This window comes from Eubalaena glacialis, chromosome 17, assembly GCF_028564815.1.
Source record: "Eubalaena glacialis isolate mEubGla1 chromosome 17, mEubGla1.1.hap2.+ XY, whole genome shotgun sequence".
Classification (NCBI taxonomy): Eukaryota; Metazoa; Chordata; class Mammalia; order Artiodactyla; family Balaenidae; genus Eubalaena; species Eubalaena glacialis.
The window spans coordinates 61003103-61028186 of NC_083732.1; the positions used below are offsets into that span (position 1 = coordinate 61003103).

Here is a 25084-nt window from a genome sequence, read left to right on the forward strand (position 1 = left end):
AAGTATGCCCAGCCCTACAGATAGATGTGCATCAAGATAACCTGTTCTTTTCACAATTTGTGCACACTTTAAATGGTACCAAGTAATTTCCTAGTATAATTTATGCTAGACTTAATTATATAGTTTAAATGTCTGTTAGACCATTCAGTTAACATTTCTTCAAATTTCCTCCCTTTTTTACATGTCTTTATAATGGACACATATGTCACGATGCATTCTCAGTGATTAAAAACTAGTACAGAAAATATTCCACTCTATGCTCTACCTCCTTTACTAAAAAAAAAAAAAGATGTTTCTGGGTGCTAGGTACAGCATTAGTGTTCCCTACCTTGATATCCAGGTGTTTCATTTCAAATTTCATTTGAAATCCCTCTAGTCATATTGCTCCAATAAGAACATGAAGAGTTTACGTACACTCACCTGGCTTTACAAGGCCTGACTTTGGTTCCTTCTTATGTCGAGCTGACTGGATGCTTCCCTCACCAACCATTCCAACTGTGCATTTCTTTCTGGTAAAGTCTTCATCACTTCCAGGGCAAAAGCCAACAGGGCTGCTGCCAGCATCCGAGGGCGTTTTCACGGGAGATACTGACTGACTACTAGGACAGCCTGTGTCATCTGGAAGACAAGAATCGATGAGTGTTTAATGAGGAGGGAGGAAATCAATGATGCCAAAGGGAGGGCAGGCATGCCCTCCCCCCAGCTCAGAGCGCCATGCCCATGCGCGCTCACACACGTACTCTGCTCAAGAGGCCCGGGTTGACTCCTGTGGGTGACTTGCCTTTTATTTTCCATATTCTGGCCAATCATGTTAACAAAGGAAATAACAGCTATTATAAAACATATTTTAAGGCAAAACCTGACAAGATTTTGCATCACAAATATTTCTGTAACATTCTTATTGTCAAAACCTAAATTAGTTTGTTTTGACACTTGAGGTAGTATACTTTTGGGTCATAATCGTCCATAAATTTTTGATGGGGTAGGTAATAAAACGTTTGCCAGAGCAATTCAGGATTATTAATATGAAGTCTTCGGGGTTGTCAGTGTTAGGAAAAAGTTACTTGAATATTATTGACCACACCCAGTTTTTGATTACTGGGCCTATCAAGTGGTTAACAGAGTTTTATAGAGGCGAGAGCTGGCTTTAGGAGTTCAAGGAAGCAGAAGGCAGTGATCCTGTTTTATTATCAAATGCACTCAACCAAAAATACATCAGTCAGATATCTTGCTGCCTGGGGTAAATGGGTAAAATAAAAATGATATTCAAATTAAAAATATTCCCTTAACTTTCAAGTTATATATTACTACCATGGTCATTACTATAAGTTAATATGCATGATATGAAGTGACCTGTGTAGATGCTTATTAAGCAAACAGGAAAGTCGCATTGCTGACTCCTATAAATGCTTTCCATATCTATTAAATATTTATAATGGTTGGTTAATTCATTTATACTGTGGTGAGAACTGTATGGGAATTTAAAGCCAATCAACATTACTTAACAGTATGTCTACTCAAACTAATCAATTAGTGGTAAATCTTCACTGCTAAATAATTTTTTATTATATGGAAATATTTTGATGTCAGAGTTATTTTAGTAACTAAGTGGGCAAAAAATGAATAAGGACATTTAGTACTAATAACTTTTAGGGCTATTACACTTTTATAAATATTAAAGGAACTAAAATAATTTGCCATCTATCAAAGGCTATCTTAAAATTTCATAGCTTGAATGAAGACAGAAACAGAAGTAGTTCTGAATAAAATATACTGGTTGCCTGAATTAAGATGACTAGAATCCATCTAAAAAGTAATTGCCTTTGCTTCATTTTTGGCCTTTACTTCAATTTTTATTATGAAATATCTAAGTTCCTAGAACAAAGTGAACTTGGCACTAGTAAAATGATGTATTTCCCTTGTATCTTTTTTGACTTTTGGACATATTAGTCTATATAGGACCTCAATGGTCTGTTTCTGGAAGTAAATGGTTTTTAGTGCACGGTTCATACCTTCTGTCTTTGTTGCTCTTTTAAACGTGCTATGTTCTTCCTGAATTGAAGAAACTTTGGCCCTGAATCACTGTGATGAGAATCCTCTTGGCTGGTACTGCTTCGCTATTGTCCCTGGCTTTCTCCTACATTTGCATGTCCCATGCTTCAATCCAAAGAAATCTGAGCTCCTTTCAATCCAAAGAAATCTGAGTGCAAAGTTGCTAATTACTCAGACAGATTCCAGCACTTTTACAAGGTTCAACAGGTCTGCACATGGGCTTGGGAGAGCCTGGTTCCTGATTCCTATCCCAAAGCAGAGAAGCTCAAATGATTGAGGTCTAATCATCCAAAATTACCTATTGTCTTTAAAAAGTATTTCCCTATGAGTCAGTTCCATAAATTACTTCTTTTAAAAGAGAGATGGCCCAAATTAACAAAAATCCATGCTTCAGATTCTCTACCCTAAAAGGTAATTTTTCTTGAGAACTCTCAGACTCAAAGCGACAAAATTAAACAATTTCCAGTATTGAGAAACACTGTCGAAATTGTAATTTAAGTAAACAGAAAACGAATGTGTTTTGTTTGGTTCTACTATCATTTTGCCAGAGTTAAATAAGAAGGAATGTGGATATGCCATGTTTTCAGTACTAGTCATTTCAAGGATTAAGTACTAGGGTCTGATTAAAAATTGGGGACTGAAGTTATTCAGGATGGTGGCAGTTTAGGGAAGGCAGTAGCAATTTTTCACCTGGCATGTATGCCTCACCTGTCATCAATATTTACAGCCAATAACTCCAGGGGCAAGGATTGAGAAGATGAATACCTAAATAAATCTTTAACTTCAGGTACCTCGTACAGCATTTGAATCATTACCTAGTAAACAACTGTTCATTTATCACCTCTTAACTGTCTGGTATTGCACTTCACATTGAGGGGGAAACGAGAGGGATATGAGACATCGTCTTTCATTAAACAAATATGTATCAAGTCCTGGCACTGAACCAGCCACAGGCACTGTACCCAGCCCCCATACTGATGGAGCTTATAAGTAAGTAAAAGGGGTTGGTAAATATCACTTCCAGCGCATAGTTCCTGTAAACTGCTAAATCTGTTAAGGCAAATCCATACCCAAGAAAAACTGAGTTATCAGAGAAGCTTGGGGCATTTGCCTGTTTTGTCTAATGCGACCAACACTAACAAAGGAATCTGGTTTTGGAAAGGGCAGGGCCATTAATTTTCCTACTACAGAGACCACACTTTAAGTTATGCAAAGTAAGCCCAGAGCAAAAGCAACAGAGCTTCAGTACCAGAGAGTCATCTGGTCACCTGTGGCACCTGAGGTATTTTCCTCTGTGCAGCACTGAAGAAGTGGTTATTTTTTCTACAAGTCTTGTTTAGGGCCCCTTCCCTCCCTCCCCCTCCCCTTCCCTCCTCTTCCTCTTCCTCCTCCTTTTTAACTTCATGATCAGAGCTGGAAGCAGACCACCAGTCCAGATGAGGATAATATTCCTTTCCAAAATGCAATGCAAAATATTCTTAGTTCACATTTACTCCAAGATTCTAAGAATAGGGAGCCAAGTTGATGTTCTTTGCTTGTTCATGTCTAATCTTACCATGTGCCAAACTACATGTGGATCCAGCACATATTAAAGAGATTTGTTTATTAAACCTGCTTCAGTTAAACACTTTGTGTGTGCCTTCTGTTCCTTGCTGCTACCTTGACTGTTGAATTTGTCTTGTAGAATTATAGCTTTTATTAGTTATGTTAGTATAAAGAAATTATCAATGAGAAAAATTTCTAATATGACACCATGAAGAAACTGTTTCTGGGCAGGAAATGGCAGAAATCCTGAATGATTTACCCAGAAAAGTGTGGGTTGTTTCAGATTTCCAGAATGGAGAAAAGTAAGAACATTTCAGCCTGGTTTTAGCATAAGGGAAGCTTTCCTCCAAGGCTTTAGGAAGAGAGTGTAGGAGACTGTCAGTTCTACTGGAGAGAAATGAGTTTTTCTTTTAAAACACACTTAAAAACACACCCACACCAGCTCTTACATAGTTGAGTTTTTACATTTCTTTCTCTACTATTCATGGTAAGTATAACTTCATTAAAAAAAATATACATGCAATAGGACCACTTTCCATGTTTTACACAGTGTGATCCATTTGGGATGGATCCATATGAGATGATTTCCTTCCAGGGTCAACAACTTAAAACCCCATTTACTTGGGTCTGGGATGGCCCCTGGTGGATCTCAGGTAAAAGTGACCCACATCGAAGCCACATCTAAATGATCACCATCTGCACTGAAGGAGACTAATTTACATGCCCTGTTTTATTTATACTGAGGAATAAGTTCTTTCGCTGATTTGTTCCTGTTTGTTTGCTTTGAATACATCAACCCACAGGATTAAGGATAAGTGAAGAATATTTACAGATCCAGGAACCTCCAGAAGTTGTGGCCCACCTCAAGTGCTGTAAGAAATATACTACTAACTAGTTTCCAAATTGGTTTTAAGGGAAAAAAATTTTAAGGTCTATAAAGACATATGAGAGAAGCAGACATCTAATATAATTTTGTAGTCTGGAGGTTGTTAAAAAATGATTTTTAATCTATTTTCCTCTCCCTTTACATTACAAGCTTTTTGAGAATATAGGATATAGTTCATAATTGTAAAATGACTCTACTTATAATTCTGAAAAAAGTGTGTATAAGTATCTTTTAAAATAATTTGTATCTTATTTTAAATGACTAAAGAAACTTGCTAAATTAAAGAAAATCTTCTGTTGGGTTGTTAAAATTTTAACAGATTTTTAAATTATAAAAGTAATAATCTTTAATGCAGAAGATGTAGAGTACAGAAAAGTACAAAGAAGTAAAAAAAAAAAAAAAAGGAGGGGGGGAGGATAATATTTTCCTATAATTGTACTGCCCAGAAAAAATATGTAACTATTTGGCATACTTCTTACTGATTTTTTATACATATGATTTACTTGCTTGCTTGCTCTTTGTTTTGTTAAAATTTCAACATACATTATAGTTTCATCACTCTGTTATCGAAAATTTCTCCCTGGAATTTGTCAGGCTAGAAAGAAAGAAGCTATTGAGACTAACAGTAGCCAACACAAAGGGGCCCCACTGGCCAAAGATGGAATAATTTGAGCATCAAAAAGAATAATAAATGCAAATGACTGATAATCATTGGATATACTTTAAAGATCTATGAGTTAGTTCATAGTAATACAAAATAAAACTAAAAAAAGAAAGGCCCTTTCAACTCCCCCAAAATCCCAACCCACTGGAAATCTTTGGAAGTGACCCAGGGGCCAATTCTTTATATTGAAATTTGGCAATTAAAAGGAAAGAAAGAATTAACATATATCCTGATTGTAGAAAATGTTACTGGACAAACTGTATTTCAGGATAACTTAAATCGCTCATTGATATTGGAAAGTTCTCCCTTACAGAAGCATTCTGGTTAATGAAAGTAGATGGAATAGCAGAAAATTACTACAGTTGACCCTTGAACAACATGCGGGTTAGGGGTGCTAACCTCCATGCAGTCGAAAACCCACGTGTAACTTGGCAGTGGCCCACCACATATGTGGTTCTATACCCAAGGATTCAACAGTGGATCATGTAGGGCTGTGGTATATCTCGATTTTAAAAAATCTGAGTATAAATGGGCCCACACACTTCAAACGCATGTTGTTCAAGGGTCAACTGTATTTTGCAATTATTTATAATGAAATACTTGATTTAGGCAACAAACGTAATGGATGAAACCATCAGACAAAAGGCTGATGGAGAGTCTGCAGTAGAGGGATCAAGCCTTACCCATTTGTACCAAATGAGTATTCTTAGCATCGCTGACAGTGGGGTAACAGACATTATATACCTTCTGATGGGATGTGAGATGAAGCACACAGCATTCTCCACATTCTTGCCACAAAAAAACTGTCCCTGAATCTAACCAAGCTTTAAAGCTAATGTCCACCTTATAAAATAGATGGAGAACAGTAATGGGTTAAATCAGGGGTTGGCAAACTGCAGCCTGCAGGCCAAATCCTGTCAGCTGCCTGCTTTTGTAAATCAAATGTTATTGGAATACAGCCCAATACTTTACATAGTGTCAACTGTGGCTTTCAAGCACAAAGGTGAATAATTACAACAGAGATCATCTGGCCAGCAAAGCTGAAAATATTTCCCATCTGGTCCTTTTCAGAAAAAGTTTGCTGGCCTCTGGGTTAAATGACACCATGAGGAAGCAAACAGGCACTTTTGAGACAACTAGGGCTAGTAGTTTCAGTGTTCTCTAGCGTACCAAGGAATTATGTTAAATTCCTTGTTAAGTTATGTTAGTAATGAAAATGGCACTGTGATTAAGTAAGAAAATGTCCATTTTTTCTAAGAAAGCATGCTGAGGTATGTAGGTAGACATGAAATAACATGATGTCTGGATATATGCTTTACAGTGCTTCAGCAAAGTAAAAGAGAAAAGAGAAAACGGGAGAGATGTAGCAAATATGACAGCATCTTGCTATTAATCTGGATAAAGTGGGCAAACAGCTTATTGGTGTTCATTGTAGTATTCTCTCTTCTTTGGGTATGTTTTTAAAAGTGTCAAAATGTTTTATTTAATTTCTCAAAAACATTATTTTAAATAAGTAACTATTTAAAATAGGAACACAGTGTTTCTAAAAATCAATTCCTTCTTGTAGGGTATTTTAGGATGTTTCCAATTTTCTCATTATTATTGAAATTGCTTTAACACCACATTTTACAGATAAATCTCTTGTCAAAATTTTTATTATCTCATAGAACATATCTCTAAAAATGGATTACTAAGACTTCCGAGAAATCTGAGGCAATTTATATTCCTATTATATTGTATGAGAGTATCCCACTTATTAAATTCCTGCCAATAATGAATACTAGTTTGTTTGCATTTTTGCCAAGTTAATAATGCAAAGTGTATTTCTGATGTTTTAGCTTGCATGTATTTAATTATCAGTGAGGCTTAATGTCCTTCATATGTTTGCTGGCCTTTTATTTTTACACTTATCCTATGTATTGTTCATGTCCTCTGACAACTTTTCTATTCAGGTGTTAAGGAATTCTTATTGATCTGTAAGAAATCCTTATATATGAAAGGCATAGCCCTTTGGCATATTTCACCAAGTTTGTTTGCTTTCAGTTTATAATGTTTTTGACAACCAACCTTTTCTAATTTCTAGTTGTCAAATCTCTCCATATTTTCCTTTGTGATTTCTTCCAATGCTTTAATGCTTAGAATGTCCTTCTTATTAACTCCAAGATCAATTAACTATTACCTACACTTTCTTCTAGATTTTTATAATTTTTATTATATCAAATCCATCTGGAATTCATTTTAAAATGCAGTGTAAGGTTAGATGTTAACTGTACTATTATTATTATTTTCTTAATTTTTAGGAAATTTATCCTTTCCATATTACTTTGAAATGCTTTTCTGATAAAATTTTGAAAGCAATGAATATTTTTTGCAAAGTGAATATATATATACACACACACATATACATTTGTATATATATATATTTTTAATCCACATTTTAAAATATTAGGATTGCCCAAAGTGTGTGTGTGTGTCATATAATTTCCTGATATTTAACTAAAGTGTCTAACAACCAGTGCTATCCAACACATTTGGTGGCAATTATGATGACCAAGTTCCTACTTCAACTTCCTTGTAACCTAAAGAGTACATATAAAATATTTCTTCAAAGTCCAAGAAACATCTCTAGAACTTCTGGTTCACTTCTGAATTTAGATCTCAGAGCTCATTTGTTTTCCAAAATGCTGAACTAAACAATTCCAAAAGACATACTTAAAAATAACATCAGGCGGAAGAAAACATGGTTTTGTGCCATAATGTCTTGAAACATTCAGTTACGGTTTGATGCTGTTCAATGTTCAGTTGCATAATTTGGAGGAAGAATCATTTCTATTTTAAGGAAACATTACTTTAAACTATATAGAAATCTAGTTGATTCTCATGAATGACAAAAGTGTTTACAGACTATTTATTCATCCATTCAACAAATATTTACTGAGTATCTACTACGTGCCAGACACTGTTATAGGTGTTACTAGTCTTACTGCTCCAGACACTGACATTTTTTAAGATAGTCCAATGGAGACAGATAAAATGTCATAGCTTAAACTCATGGTTAATCTGAACCCTGTGAAATTCTTACTACAAACCATTCAATGTTCTGAAAGGATGTAGGTAGGTAAGAAAAGTAACATTTATTAAGTAGCTATCATGTGGCAAGGATACTAATTTTTATCATATAATTTTAATAATATCTCATTTTTATAGGTGGAAAAACTGAGGCTCAGAGAGGTTAACAAATCCAGCCACACAGCTACTAAGGTATGGACCCAAAGATTCAAATTCAGGTTTGTCTGACTGTAAAGTCCTTGTTTTTCCCACCACCACAAGCTAACTGTTTTCTAAATTTTCCTACCTATGTTTGCTCCAAGAGGAAACAGCAGAAATTCTGGGAATGCTCAAATTAAAAACAGACAAAGGAAGCTGTTAAAAAGAAGCCATCCCATCATAAACAGACCACAAAATTTGAGGCAAAAAACTCTAGTTGTTTCCAGTTTTTGCTTCAACACAGTAACCATTTAATGCATGCCATTCAGATAATTTTGCATTCTAGGCTTTCAGTAGCAAAATTTGAACTTCTATTCCTTCACCTAATTTTAGCATCTTTTCGGAGTGAGAATTCACAAGTCTACAAGTCTCCACACTAATTTTGCTTCAGTATTATACAATGTGACACTACACAATTGCCAATGTTGAAGTGTAAGAATCTCATTCATCCATCCATCCATCCTTTCTTCCCACAAATGATTACTGATTTCCTATTGTGTGCCAGATAGTCTTCAAGATATTAGAAATGTAATGATGACCAAGACTCTAAGATCCTTGTCCTCAAGGAGTTCACATTCTAGTGGTGGAGACAGTTAATGAAGAAGTAAAAAAACACAGAGAGAAGAAATTTTGATTGTGATGTACTGTTAATGAAACAAACTGGGTGATATTATAGAGACTAGCTGGGTGGGAGGTCGGAAGGTACTTCATTAGGCAGGTTGTCATGGAAGGTCCTGAAGAGGTAATTTGAATTGAGACCAAAAGAATGAGAAAGAACCAATCCTGGAAAAGGCAGGGAAGAGAAAAGTCCAGGAAGAGGGAACAAGGAGTTTGGTGCACTGAGGAAACTGAGAAGAGGCCCGGAAAGCTGAGGGCAGAGAAGAATTGATGATGAGGCTGAAGGCAGGTGGAAGTCCGAGCATGTGCAGGATTATAGGCAGGAAACCTACATTAATCTCCAGTGCAATGGAAGCCATCGTGTGCATTAAGCAGGAGATGACCATGATTGGTCTGTGGAGAACAGACTGAATTAGTGATGTTATGTCTTGCTAATATTTATTGAGTGCCTACTAAGTACCAGGTATGTTTAGAATACTAAACACAACGCATTTAATTAACTTAATGTCTTTGAGACAGGCACTAATAAGATAGGCATACAAAACCAGCACTAGAGTTTAAGCCACCTCCCTGAGGCTACAGTAAGCCGTGGATATGAATCCAAAGAGGCTAACTGCAGAGGCTCCTTCTTAACCCCTATGCTGTGTGGCCCCTTTAGGAATGAAGGCTTAGAAGCAATAAACCCACGTGGAGACCTCTGTCATAGTAGAAATGAGAGATGACAGTGGTTTGGGGTGGTAGTAGTAAAAATTGAGAAAAGGAGATGGATTTGGGATACATTTTGGAAACATAATTGGAAGCATTAAGATATGACAATGAAAAGTAGGAAGGGGTCAAGAATACCTTCTAGGTTCTTTGCTTAAGCAATGGAGAATATGGTGGTCACTTCTGAGTTTGGAGAAAAATGGGTTTATGAGTTTGTGGGGGGTGAAATTAAGAATTCTGGTTTTGATACGTTAAATCTGAGACACAAATTAACCAGGACGCTGGAGATATCAAGTAGGCAGTTGGATATGTGAGCCTAAAGCTCAGAGGAGAGGTCGGGTCGGGGAGCATCACCATCCTACATGTGAGGAATTTAAAGATTTGAGCCCTTGGGGAGGGCAGGAAGAGAGGAGGGCTGAAGACTGAGGCACCTGACCCTGTAAGGGGAGAAGGGATGCGCTGGAGCTAACAAAGACTCTCAGGGGGTGGGACCTCAGGAGCCAAGGAGGAAAATCTTTCCTAAGAAAGAAGCTTGTTCAACCATGTTGAGTGCTGCTGGGAAATCAAGGAAAATGAGGACAGACAAGAGGATGTCAGATTCGCCAACGTGGTCACTCACGTGCTTGACAAGGGCAAATTACGGAGATAGGATTTTGGAGAAGTTTTGCTTGTGAAGAGGAGCGGGGAAATAAGATGGCAGGTTCCAAAGGGAACTTAATTTCTCTGAAGGATGTGTAAACGCGAGCGTATGTGTGTGCCGATGGAGGTGAGCTTGTTAAAGTAATTGGAACGAAGCACCTCCACGAAGATATGCAACAACCTACGTCTATAAAAACCAAGTGGAGAACTGAGAAATTATTTAATGAACGTTTCCCTGGTTTCTTGGAGACAAAATAATCATTTCCCATATAAACATTCCCGGGATTTCTGAGCTATTTTGGAGCCTTGAGTGCTCCCATAAAAGTCATTCTGGTGCAGCACTCAGCAGCAAAGGAGCACGTGAAGTGAAGAGGTGAGGCAAGTCCATTTCTTCACAGGACTCGTGCTTTCTCTCAAACAAGGGCCTCTACTTGGTTTTCTACCAAGCGCCAAGTTGTCTGATTTGTATGAGCAACCACAGGAGGAATTTGGAGGGGAAAATATCTTGGTCCAAATAGTCAATGTAGTATAATGACACATTATCTAGGAGTTTTGGTGAGGGAGCAGCCGATGCTGAATTGGGAACCAGGGTGGCTCAGTCACTGCCAGGAGACAGGTGAGCCCCAGCAGGGGGGTGGGGAATTCTTCTGTCTCGCAAGCTTTTATTTCTCCTGTTCTTTCTTTCACAGGGTTATAATCTTTCCAAAACAGGGATGTTACTAATACTTCTGATCTTCCCTCTTCTTAGTAATATGAGTTTATTTGCAGTTTCTAAGCCATACCTTTATAAAGATTTGTTTTTTTTTAAGGTTCCTCGTTGGGAGAAGATAGCAGAGAGGGAGAAGGGGAGAGGGAGGGAGGCGAGCTGGAAGGTAGGAAGGAAAGAATAGGGACACAGAGACAGACACTAAGAAGCTATCTCTTGATCTCTTGAGAACCTTGTAAGAAGGAAACTGCAAACCACTCTTAGGACACCTGAATTACAGTGAGCTCTTTTGCAGCAATGTAAATCCTTTCCCCCTTCCTTCTATTTTTTCTCACATTGAGAATTTAAAGATAGTGCTTGTCAAGATGGAGTAAGGCATAAAAATGGAAAATGTTAAAGAACATTAAGGAAAAAACAATGCTTATTATACAGTTTGTGTAATTGCTACATGTCATTTTTTTTCTATTTGGAGAAAAAGAAATTGTTTTAGGGAATATATATGAAGCACGGTATTTACTTCACTTTAAAGAAAAGGTACAAAGAAAGAAAAGAGAGAGAGAAAGAAATACGCTCAGGAACAAGTTAGTTCCAGTGACATTCGCAAAATGAAATTCTGAATTTTGAAAGTTAGCCTCAGAGATGAAAGGTCCATCCACAGAAGAATGGCTGAATAAATGAAGGCCCTCCAAACAGTGGAATACGAGCTGTCATTACAATCAATGGGGGCACTTCTATGTACTGACAAGCAGTGACAGGTGGAGGGACTGCCTGGAATGCACATTCCTGGAGGTCAGGAGTCCTGTCAGGGCTCTTCATCCGTCTAGTTCAGCTCCTAGGATAGCACCTTGCCCACAACAGGCGTTCAGTAAATATTTGCTTAAATAAACAGAAAGGGTCACAGGTCAGTACAGCATGATCTCACTTCGGCAAAAAGCAAAACAAGATAAATCCTATAAATGTGATTACATCCACTCTGACATATGTGTTTGCACATGGTTATTAGTTTTGAGTTGAAAACATATAATAATTAGCATTAAGGAAAAGATAATCCTCACAAACACCTCAGAATAAATAGAAGGGCAGGTTAAGGTCCACAGGGTCTCAAGAATTCTGAGAATTGGGTCGGCGTCTAAGATGAATCCTACCTTCAGGGACCCCCACACTAAAGAGGAGAGAATAAGACGGAGCCAGCCAGGAAAGAGGAGGCGTCCTGTGAAAATTCACACGGAGCAGGGAAAAGTTGAAGGATGGGTTTCTAGGGGATGGGGGTGAGTGCTGGGCAAGCCCCCATGATGGGCACTGGGAAGTTTGGTTTGTGTTCCCTCAAAAGAGGGAGCAGTCAGCCCAACACGACTGGCTTCCTGGAGCCAGAGGAGGGTAACCTGGGCAGCGAGTGGAGGGCGGGCGCCACGACCATCCAGCAATGCGCAGAGCAGCTGGGCAGGATCTCGGCTCTGGCAGACGAGGGGCTGGACTGGGTCTCCAAAGCAGGAGATGCCACAGTCCAAGCCCGACAGCAGCGGAGGTTTAGGGCGGTTACTGTGAGCAGGCACCAGCAAAGCCACCTTACAATACAGGGACGCCCAGCAGACTTGTGGACCCCAAGTGCACGCATCTCCCCTGGGGGTTCTCGGAGTAAAATCCAACTGGGCGGTGGGGCGGGGTGGTGGCCAGGGTCAAGTTGAGTCCTGGGAAACGTGGGTATGTGGCTTTGTGCTGAATTCCTTCTTGACTCTAAACTGGGCTGCTGTTATCTAGATGAAGTGGGTGCCATTTACTGAGATGGGAATTCGGGGGGGATGAAGAGGTGAAGACAAAGAATCCACCGTAAGATTTGGTGGAGGGCACTTCAGTGGAATAGGAGGAGGAAAGCCTGATTGCAGTTGAATAAACAGAGCTCAGGCATCACTTCCTCCAGAAAGCTTTGCTGATACCCAAACCTTCCAGTTCTCCCACCAACAGACACACAAAGCGTGTGCACACCTCACACACTCATATACACTCATACACATGTATATCACTCATGACATATCCACACACACACACCCCAATCACACACACACATGCACCTCACACACACATCTCACACTTACATATACACACAAAAAAGTAAACAAATAAAAAATAAACCGGGCTTCTGTTTTTCTCCTGGCTTCCGAGTACCAGCTCTTGAGTGGGGCATTTTCTGATTTTCTTAGCAAGAGAGCTCTCTTCTAGCTACCACAGCACTGGAGGTGTGGTCCTGTTACGCAAATGACTCTTTTTGACATTTAGAGACGCTGAACTCCTCTGGATAGGAATGTTTCCTTCACTGAATAAACCTATTACATTGAGTACTGGGTACCTTTCTAGTTGTTTTACTTCCCCAGCAACTAAGTATCCTGCTCTCGATGCATTAACTGAATGAAAATATTTCACTTGTCCTGTTCTCCTAATTATACCTTCTACCAAATTCCAATAAATACTCATTAAAAACCGCTGTGTGTCAGGTATAGTGCAAGGAACTATAGTGTTCCTGCCTTCATGGAGCTTACAGTCTACTGGAGAGTCAGGTAACTAAATATGAAAATTTCAAACCAGGTCATGTGGTCTGATAGAGGAAGCATAAAGAAGCAGCACCTAACCTAGACTGTGAAATGTACCCTTCAGCTACCTACCCTGACCTATGAAGAAACTTACCTATATTCACCTCAGGCCTTTCTTTTCTTCCCATATGTGTCTTTCTTGGTCTACCTTGGTCTTATTACAAAGTTATCACTTCTCTACTATTTTCAATCTCTCTCTCTCTTTTTTCTTGTCTATTTTCCCTCAGCCTAAAAACTTTATCAAAATGTCTGTGCTTTGATAAACACCCTATCTTTGCTTTAAATGCAACACTTGTTTTTATTCTATTTTCTCTTTCCCATCCCTGTTAAGCTTTTAAAAAAGGTTGTCTACACCCTATTTTGTACCTCCCATTCACATCTCAGCCTGGTGCAATCTGGAGTCCATCCCCACAGTTTTCTGGGACTGTTTCTGCCTAAGATCCCTGATAACCTAGTGGTCTCATCCTTGAGCACTTTTACATACACACCTTACTTACTCTTGCTGCGACCGACATCTGAACCTGTTGGCTGCTTTCTTCTGGGAACGCGCTTGTCCTTTGGGATTGGAGACACGGTCACTCCTGGCTCACCTCCTCCCCCTCTATTGCTTGTTCTCAGATGCCTCGGTGTCCTTTTTCTGCGTCCTCTCGTTTTATCTCAGAGTTCTAGCCAGGGTCCTCTAACCTTCTTCCTCCGTGTTCTCCCCTTTGGTAATAACAGCCATCCCCCATATTTAGAAAGTTTGCTTTACAAAAAAAGTTTGCTTTTCACTTTCAGGAAAGACCTACATTCACATTGTTTTCGATAACCGAAAGAAATCTGAAGAGAACGTTTGCTTTTATGAAAAAACGCAAATATCGAAAATAGCATTCAGCATCTGTTTTGTATTGATCTGTTGTAGAGGTAGCGTGCAGCCCGAGCAGTGAGCATGGCCGCAGAGCTGGTCCTCCAGGAACTACACTCTGCATCTCAGCATCAAGCTGCCAGAGCTTTGAACTGTGTCTGTTGCGTCTCTGCTTTACCTTATTTTGGGCATCCGTTAGCAAGACGTGTCCTAAGGTGACTGCTTCTTCGCTCTGTGCCATTTCTGCTTACAAAAGGTTTCCCAGGATGTTCTACGTTAAGATAGTGGGGCAACCTGTATCATCAAGTCCCTTCACTTCAGCTACCAACATCTCTGACTTCTCTTCACAGCTCCAGACCTTTATCTCAAATGCAACAAAGCCTAATCTGAGCTCATTCACCAGACTCATCCTTCTCCCCAGTCCTGCTCCTCCATTTGGGTTCATCCAGTGGAAATTTAGATACCATTCCACTTGTAATTGGTGATTCAGACACGTATGTTCTGGGGCCAACCCTCACACATATTATTTTATCATTTTTCACTTAGACTGTCACCACAATGGCCTTCAGACCAGGCAGGCTCCTCCCCGTCATTCCCTGTTTCCTCCTATCCGCTCTCCAACATGTAATTAGAAAGATTTTTCTAAATTATAAACCTAGTCATAAACCAGACAACGCTTCCCTGCTGAAAACCCTTCACTGGTTCTGGAAGATGTTTAGCAATTGCAAAATGGCAGCCCGTGAGCCATATCCAACTACTTATGCGTGCTATTTGGCCCAGATAGTAAGAAAAAAAAAAAGCTGAATTTTAAAAATTCTGAATATTGTTAGAAGGGGCACACACTGTCCAGTTCTAGACTCCAATTCTATTGTCATCTATCCAGGTGGCCTCACTCTTTACATTACTGGTCCAGTTCCTGTATAGACCCTGGATCTCAGGGGTCAAGTTTTTCACACAGCAAACAAAGCCGTTCCTGACCTGGCCCTGCCCACCTTTCTGATCTCATTTCATGCTTTTAACTCAGGTCTGCTGATGCCAAGGCTCATGTTTATCTACTACACCACACTAATGAATGCTACTTCTTTCAACCCTTGGGCTTATGAAATGTGAGAGGCCAATGCAGATAATAAACGGAGCAACAAACTCAAATGACAAGGAAGGAGTATGTGTGGAGTGGGCGTGGGTAAAAGGGACCAGACACAAAATCAGTGAGATAAAGTCAGTTGTGTGGGAAACACATCCAAAAATGTGTCATCCCATTTATTTTGGTGTCAGGGTTAAGGCAGTAAAATAAATGATTTTTCCAATCCCTGTGTTTTATTCATCTTTGTAGCCTTAGCCTGATCCTTAGCAGGCACTGAATAGATGCTTATTGGGTAATACATTTTTGTGGACATTTGCAAGAAGCTGAATGTCCTGCTACTCCCAGGCCTCAGTTTCTCTTTTTTCCATCTCTCTCAGTATACCTACTGGGTGTTCAGGTACATTCATGTTGTACCCAGGACACCTGCTTTCAGTGTACCCCAGATAATCCTCATACCAAAGTAACTAAATGAAAAAGAATTAGAAGTATGGCTAGAGATAGTAAATCCAGAGAGAGGATTCCATAGGAAAATAAAGGAAGGAAATGCTTTCTCCTCCCTTTTGCTTTTCTACCACTTGAACACAAGTTAAACCCATTATGTAGACATAAATAATATTATTGCTAAGACTAATGACATGGGAATTGTAAATATAGAGTGAGAAGCTATAATTTCCAGGGAATGTGGAAGCATTTTCCTTGCCTCAGGCTATGGGTTTAAACAGCTTGGCTGGCCACCACTTCTGCCATCTTTGATCCTTGTTCATCTTGGGATGCCACTGGGGCATACCCCTTCCATCCCTCATACAAAAATCCCCAAACACATACAGAACACAAAGCATGAGGCTCAGACTTCAGCAGGCATAAGAGTCATCCAGAAAGCCTATAAGATACGGATTCCTGGGCCCTCCCATCCTGAGATAATAGGCTCGGGTGGTGCCAAGGCATCTGCATTTTAAACACGTTTTCCTGGGGATTCAAAAGCAGACAAACAAAATTTCTCGGAAATTGAGAAACAATGTCATAAACATGAGTATTGTACAACATAAAAGATTTTCACGTTAAGTACCATGATTTGCTCTGAGGCATGGTCCAATGCCAACATGATTATCTTTTACTGTTCCCATTGCTAAGTAATTTTTTCATTAAATGTCAAAAATTTTGCTCTTGTCCCCCTGATTGCAGTTACCACATCCTCAAAGAAACATTGTCCGTGTGCCCTTCATTTGTAACCTGTGTCATTGGGTACTTATTTCTGACACTGAGGCAGCTAAGCACTTGAAATATATATTATGCAACAGTGCCTAGGTCCCATGCTCATTAAAATGATACTAAATTCTTAGGGTTTTTGTTTTTTTTCTTCACAGCATGTTGGCAGTCATTCCCTTATAGTGTAATTCAGTATTGCAGCTCACTCCAATCAGTTCATCTCAATTCTGATCATTATGTTCAAAGGCTTACTCTATCCAGATGCCAAGTTTCCTCAACTGGACAAAAGCATAGCAGAAATATTTCTGTTTGGCAAGGCCAGGCAAATTTTTGGAGGCATTGTCATGCCGCGGCAGGGCACTAGTCAGGTTATAATTTGCCATTAATTGTTCTTCCCACAAACAGCAACAATGATTACCTCTAGGTCACTGGCACTCAAAGAAGGATTCCTCCTCGGCCACTGTAACCACCAAAGTACTTTCTGCAAACACCCTACTCAGGATTAGACTGCGAAGAATCTTGGATTCTGTCTGTTCAGTTGATTGATCTGGTACATGTTTCTTAATGGGTTAAGTCATAAACTTGACTGTGCATGTGCGTGCACATTAGAAACATGGATATAACTCAGGGAAATCACTGGTCTCCCATAAAACCATCAGTGCGCTATATGCATCATTTCCCCCACCTGCCATGTTTACAAGGCACCCCAAGGAGAACTAGCCTAAAACCCAGCGATCCATCTGCCTCTTAGTTCTAAGGGGTAATTATTGCCTCATCTGAGCAAAGAGAAATGTATGTCATGCTGCTAACCACTTCAGGTGACCGCTGTATGTGACTGACTTGCCCAGGTCATTAGCTTTTCTAATAGAGGCTGGAGTTGTGGCACAATGACAAACACGTAAACACAATTCACTACCAACAAAAAACGGGGAGAAAAATGCACAGAGGCCTAGATTCAATGGGCCACACCCAGAACACAAATCACAAATAGGGGTTTTATCACTTCTCGTGGGCATGTTAAAACAGGAAACACGGGGAGGGGGAGTGAGAGGGAAGGAAGATAGGGTGATTTGATGCCAAAATATTGGTTAAAAAAAAAACTGACTAAAAATGAAAGAGAGGACATGAAAGCAGGGTTTGTCTGTTTTTTTCTATTAACTTACTATTAACTGTACTTCCTTATGTATTCTTTTTCTTTTTCTAAGAAAGCATTAGTTAACATTCATTAAGAACGTACAATGTTCTCCTTGCCATGCACACAAAATAGGGCTTGGTCTCCAATACAATATAAGCTTAACTGTGCCCACCTGAGGTCATAGTGACTAAGAGCAGTACAAGTTGTAAGGAATAGACTCTTTTAACAGGAGAATGACGTCCAAGTGCAAAATGACACATGCTGATGAAATGCACAAAACACATGCAACTCTTCAGAGAAATTCTGCTAATAAGAAGCTATTAAAAGAAAAGCTCTGGGGACACGCCCTCAACGAATTGCAAAAGGTCACATACAGCTTCTTCCCTCTGAAATGAGATAGAGACAACATACAAATTAGCACATAGAATATCAAATCATTAAATGTTCCTCTCAAGGCTCCCGGGGGAAGGAAAGGGAGAAGGCAGTGGAGGGAGGGAAGGAAAAGGAGGTAAAAAAACGGACAGGTCACTCTGAAAATAGCATCCGGGCTTTTAATTTCACAGACCAGTAAAAATTAAAGGAAAAACATGAGGGTGAGGGTGGAGGACATTTCAACATAGAGTTGTCATTTATTTTGCTGAAGTACAACTCCAACCACTATTTGGATTTTTTTGTTATAATACAAATGATAGGAAAGCCAGTCTCTCAAAATGAAGGATAGTCCTTTATGATAAGTAAAGTTAACTTTATGTAAACTCAATGAATTATCCTTCTTTTAAAAACTGAATATCTTAGGACATTTGATGCTCTTCACAATTAATGCAGCCTTTGATACAGATTTAGGGAAAGACTCCAGTTTGCAGTTTTAAAACTGTAATTTTCAAATTAAATTGCACTGTGTTTGAGTAACATCTTTGCCTCTAATTTCACTATCAGACTGTAAGAACCCCTCTAACTCTTCATGCCCTCTTTCACATTAGTGAATGTGATGATTTATAAAGAAAACAAAATAATGCACAACAATCACAGTAAGGTTATGAAGTTACAGCAGCAACAGACATCTCTAAATTATCTGAGTTTCATTCTAGCAGAGGATGGTAGTTTTAAGATTTGCATGTACCTTGGTCTCTGACCTAACTGCCATGATAACCAACATGTATTGCAGCTTCAGTGTTGAAGTGGCTGGACTAAAACGAGCTATTTCCCCCTGCTGGTTGGACATGTTTTACAGTCTCTACCTCACTGCCTGCAGCTTTAATACTCCCCGTAGTACTAAAACCATTTATTTCCCATCCACCAACTGACCTCCTAAAGCATCATTAACATGCCCCCAAAAGACCTTGCTCCTGTCAATTTTAGTCAGCACAGCACGCAAAAGCCGTCACGGGGCTTTACCAGGGCTCTTAGGAAAGGAAAGCAAAGAACGAAAAGGCATCAACCCAAACCTTGGGGAATAGCCAAGCAGGAAGATGAGACCCAGGAACAGAGGGAGTCCTATCTGGAGGCAGCATTCAAGGCTAAAGATCGAAAGGTAGGTTTATAGACACCCATCATTGATGCTTCTCCCACTCCATTCTCAACTAGTTAATGGCAGAAGGATCAATATCTACTTTCAGTTTTCATGTACAGCATTATGGCCTTAGTGGGAGACAGGTCTCCTGGGAAGGAGGGTTGATCCAGGAAATAGGTCTTGGAAAGAATGATTCATGGCCAAAATTAACAATTTTATTTGTTTGCCAAATATATTTTCTAAGATCTATTTGGGGATTTTTCTTTTGTTTTGACCAACTTTTTCTTTTTTGCTGGTAACACTGCTCACCGTGAAGTCAGTCAGAGAGGGAATGATTATGTGGAGAGAATTTCAGGAATAAATGTGGAATTGAGTTATGTAAACAAAGCCGTGTCAGTGTGAAATGATATTCCCCTGGGTTCATCCACATTCAACCAGAGTGATTCCTGAACTCCAAAATGGAGTGAAAGTAAACAGCATTACATTCTGCAAAAACGACTCTAGGTTCTAGGAATCTTAACTGCTCCAGCAGTTTTCCTTTTTTTTTCTTCCTGGGAGAGTGTCAAGCAAACCATCAGTGGGTTTCCATTTTACACTGGATTCAGCAACATGTTTTAAAATATAATACTTCGATAGAATTTTTTTAAAACCAAGTAGAGAATCTGAAGCATTGTAGAGAAAAAAATATAAAAATAAGCAGCACAGTATTTCTAATATACAACTTATGCATTGGGTGGAATTATTTTGTGAAAATATATAATAAATCTAAAGCTACACTTTTAAAATCCCTGAAAATGTAATCACCAATACTAAATACAATGGAATATTGTATCCTGCTAAATTAGGGCATTAATCATAGCACCTTGATTCATGTTCCTTTTCATGCATGTGTTAACCTTCAAATTACATTTTCCCTAGATAAATTCTAAAAATTATCCTCTGTGAAACATTCTTCATGAATCATAAGACAGTCACTCCTTTAAATTTTACCCAAATTCCTAATACTTCTCAAAGAATACAAGTCCTTCTAAGTCATGTGCTTCAATTTGTATAATAGGCTTTGTCAAGAGGTAACGGTGGCACCTCCAGGAAGAGATTTATGCCTTTACCAAATATACTCACAACTCTAAGGAAACTTCCTCAAACATGTATCGAAACTGACATATGTTCTTTGTATTAAGAAACATCATTTATTAAGCACCTCTACAGGCCAGGACCTGCACTAGGAATATACTTAGGTACGTGGTCTCTCTCAACCTCTCGGCTACTCTACAAGGTAGGTATTATCATCCCATTTTATGGATGTAACTACTGAGGCTTAAGGAGATTAAGCGACTTGCCCAAGGTCACACAGCTTGTAAGGGGTAGAAAGGCCAGGGATTCCAGCCCAGGCCTGTAAGGTTACAAAGCCTGTGCTCTTTCCCTCTAATATACAAGGTCAGGCTGGTCCTGGGAAATAAACCACCTTGATCCTGACCTCATTCATTAGGACTTGCTTTATCTTTGAGGATTCCATTAGCAGAAGTACACAGGCTTACAAAGATTGCTAGTATAAAATGTAAGCTACTTTTTCCAGATGTAACGAAGGAATACATTTTACAAACAGTCATAGAAGCAAGGAGTTAGATTTCACATAGTAAATTATCAACTAGAATAACATATAAAAACAGGTATGACATTTCATTAGGTTGAACCACTTGAAACTGCTGTGTTCGTAGGTCAAAACAGCCAAAAAGATGCAACCTCGTATCATTCATCCTAATAACTAACGTCCCGTCCTAGACTCTAAGGGGCCCGCTCCAGACGCATTTACAATGCCGGGCAATGTACACACTTCCTGCCTTCATTCCCGCGGGTACTGTACCTGAGCAGAAGCTGTTGCTGCTAATGGTCCTCGCTGAGCGCCCAGAGCCGCTGGGGTTGAACTCTCTGCTCTCTTCCTCCGAGAAGGGAGACTCAGAGGCTGGGGACACTTGGTGCTGTTGCCGAGGCAGATGGGGCCGAAGAATCAAACGGGGGATCCGGCTTCGGGAAATCTCCTTCTCATGATGCTGCACTCTCTGCTCCTTCTCCAAATTGGACATCAGAAATAAAACAAAAGAACATTTGTTGCCCCCTCTGAACTCCAGTCTGCTTCTGGGCTCAGTTTCTAAGAAGCCACATTTCTGAATATTGAATCTTCACAGAGTAGTCCTTGTTTCAGTAGCTAAAATGAGCTCCAGAACTCTTCTACTCAGCTAAGCCTTCTAATTTACTTAAGTGCACACACTCCAGCACGGATGTACATACACACACACACACACACACGGGCACACTTCCAGCTGCTAGTAGAAAGGCTATTCCATTCTCTCATGCAGTTCCTAACTCACCTTCCCATTCTGGCTTTTCCTATCACATTTAAGCTTTCTGCTCTCTCAAAGGCTCTTTATAACTCACAGCACACTCTGGCTTATTACTTGATTTCCTCCAGACTTCCATCTTGCTTTCCCTGAATTAGCTGTGATACTTTCACTTCTGTTTTCCTGTCTCCTCACAAAGTAGACCCCTATACCTGAAACAATTCTTTCCTGATAGATCATGCAGCCTGATCTTTCAAATCCCCTCTCTTCCGGCCAGGATTTTAATTATTCATTAATATCCTGGTACACAAGGCTTGTTGCCAACAGAAAAGCAAACAAAAATCCAATACCCGGTAAGATGGCTCCACCTTTTACATCATGTTTAGCTTTTGTTTTCCTTACAGGTCACCCATATGAAGTGATTTTTCTCTCTCTCTCCTTCAAAACACAGAATTAAATGCAGAGGGCCGTGCCTTCCTTGGCGTTAAAAATGCCTAAAAAGCAGTATTTTAGCAATATTTTTCAATTTTTAAAGTGCTTTCCCAACCATTATCTTGTTTAATCTTTACAACCGAGGCCATAGGGAGGACACTAATTTGTGTCCCTATTTACAGATGAGGAAACTGAGACTAAAAGAGGCAAAGACGCTTAGCCAAACTGCTGCACATCATCTAGAAGCAGAACGGGCCTGCAGTCAGTCCAGTGCTTTTCGGGGTCACCACCACCCTTCCTTATTAAAACGGACTCCTAGGAGGAGCTCTTTGCAAAAAAGCCCACTGCTCACTCCAACCTCTGCAATTGAAAAAGGGCTTTGGATTAGGTAACAGACACTATTTGGAAACACGACCTCCTGCTTATTTCCACGCGGCTTACCAGGAAGGGTCGCTGCCAAAGCAAACACCTCTGGGAGGCCCTCACAGTGCAGGAATTGAAGGGAAAGCCCCAGCCGCGGGTAAGTCCCGCGGTCGCTCAGGCATCCACCCTATCCAGGGGAGAAAGCCGCACCCAGCCTCGGGGTTTGTTCTGCACATCAGTCACCCAGCAGGTATCACCCGTCAGCCACTCCGCTCGGCACAAGGCAGACCCTGAACCAATGCTGGCGTCCTTATTTCTCAGTCCCCAATACATCAAATCCTTTTTTATCCGCATCACGCACAGAGGACATCGACTGAGAGCTAGATCCCAAATCTCCAATTTCAGGGGATGGGATTAACCATTCAGAGTCAATCTTTTTAATCCTCGGGTCAACCCTCCAAACACAGTGTCACCTCCCCATCTCCCAGGTCTCATCACCTGAGCAACTGTCTCCTGCCTGCTCATCGTGCCCACCACCTCCTTGCCCCCGTTTACCACAACTCTAAACGTCACCCTTCCAGCTCTCACCTGACTTCCTTCCCCGCAGTGGCCACCACTCCTGTCCCTCCGGCGCTCGCGGACACTGCCATCCGCGCCCGCAAGACGTGCCCTCCTTACCTTGGTCTCCCGAAGGGGTCCCATCGCGCTGCCGCCCGCCGGCTCCTCGCGCCGCCTCTGCCGCCGTCCAGGAGGAGGCACCTGCGGGCTCCAGGGCGAGGAGACTGCGCTGAGCCGGCGCGCTCTGCGGCCCGCGGCTGCTGCGGGGCCGACGCGCCGCCACCGCTGCGGCAGTTCGCGCAGGGCCCCGAGGGCACGCCCGGCCGCCCCGCCCCAGCCGGACACGTGGTGCCACCGCGGCTCCCGCCCCCTCCCCCGACCTCCCTCACCTGCCTGCCCCCTGGGAGGCGCCTCGGCGCGCCCCGCCCGCCCGACTTTGCCGCGGGCCCTGCCCACCAGTTCCGCGCGACCCTCCTTGTCTGCCGAGCCCGACCCGGGGAGGGCTTGCGGAGGCTTGGAGCATCTCCAGCAGGGTGACGCCCAACACCCCCTTTTTGGCACCTGGTATCGGGTTCGAAGGGGGTGCACGTCGCAGAGGAGAACCCAGAAAAGCTGTGACATCACTGAGAGCCAAACTGTAGAAAGGGAAAGTTTTTGCCTCGCGGCTGCTCCCTGCCTTCTCGGTTTTAAGTCAACTTACAGCTCCCCACACAATTACCTCGCAGGAGAGAGACGGGGCGGTCCCCCTCCACCCGGACCCCAGCCAAGCGAAAGCTGCACGACTGACACAGCGTCTGGGCTCCGGAATCTCAAAGGCTGCGATTCTCCTTGGGGGATTTGCATCCGAAGGGCCTGGCGATGGCAGCGCAGCACCGCAGGGACAGAACGAAGAGGCCAGTTCCCGCGGGCTTGGGAAGCCAGGCTGCTTAGGGCGAGAAAGCCTTTTTCTCCAGCTCTGGCCCACAGACGCCCGGGAATGAGTACGAGGCACGCTGCTTTGGGGACACCGCACTTGAACTCAGAAAACCCGTTCAAGGCAAGCACTCCACTCCCTTCTAGCGAAGTGCCTATGTGCCTAAAGTTCTTGACCTCTCTGAACTTCAAGTTTATCCTCGTTAAATTTGAGAGATAATAATAATAATACCTACGTCAAGGATAGCTAGGAGGATTAGATGAGGAAAACAAAAAAACAGCTATACCCAGCTGATTGAAGAGAACTTTCCAAAGGGCAGTCAAGTCACGTCCAGCTCTTCCGTTCAATATTTGCTGAATCCTCTTACGTGACAGACAGAAAAAGCATTTGAGGCAGACAGATTTGTTCAAAATAGCTCAAAAACCTGTTCAGCTGAGGACGTGGAATAGGGATCATCCATCATTTGGGTCATGGGCCTTGATTTATTACACTTATTACTGAAGTTTCATCTGATAATGCAACTCTACATGTATAATAATTTAGATGCCCTTTATTTCAGAATTGGAGAACATTCTAAGTAGCAATGTGGAGGGGGAACGGCCTGATCGTTACACCCAGTGTTCCACAGGGAAGGACTATGAACCTTGAAAATGATATCTGAACCTCCACCATCTCATTTGTCTGCCCTCCGAAAAGCATTTTTCTGAGTCCTCAACTTTCAAATCTAGGAATGTACAGTGTGAGTCTAGAAAGCGCCTGAAATCAGAGGATTAGTGAAAGCAATTTGCCTCCTGTATACCCGTAAAGAAGTTTTATTCCACACATCTTCATGTCTTTTCAATCTACTTAGATTTGTTAAGTGAAGTTGATAATCTTAGGATCCTTTATTTTGTGGGAAGAGCTGATTAATTCATACTTGTACACCTACAGCTGTCTCAGATACGGACTTCAGGAAAGTGATGTTCCAGGATGATTCCTACAGTCTAATATTTCCAAAATTATGAGCCTGAGGACATAGACTGTGAGATAGGCT

The 25084-nt window shown here is 41.0% G+C and overlaps 1 protein-coding gene across 4 annotated transcripts in view; it reads right to left on the reverse strand.

Annotated features, from left to right (window-relative positions):
- SYBU (syntabulin) overlaps positions 1 to 23410 on the reverse strand; it is a 73147-nt gene extending 49737 nt beyond the window's left edge. For 2 of the 4 annotated variants that reach the window (XM_061171334.1, XM_061171333.1), the window contains exons 1-3: positions 23259 to 23410; positions 21311 to 21515; positions 421 to 618 (exon numbers count right to left, since the gene is read on the reverse strand). In XM_061171334.1, coding sequence (XP_061027317.1) covers positions 421 to 618; positions 21311 to 21515; positions 23259 to 23282 — 427 coding nt within the window. In that variant the 5' untranslated portion in view covers positions 23283 to 23410. The remainder of the gene's footprint in view (positions 1 to 420; positions 619 to 21310; positions 21516 to 23258) is intronic. The other 2 variants (XM_061171331.1, XM_061171330.1) reach the window with 1 other exon arrangement.
- Between the last annotated feature and the right edge of the window lie 1674 nt (positions 23411 to 25084).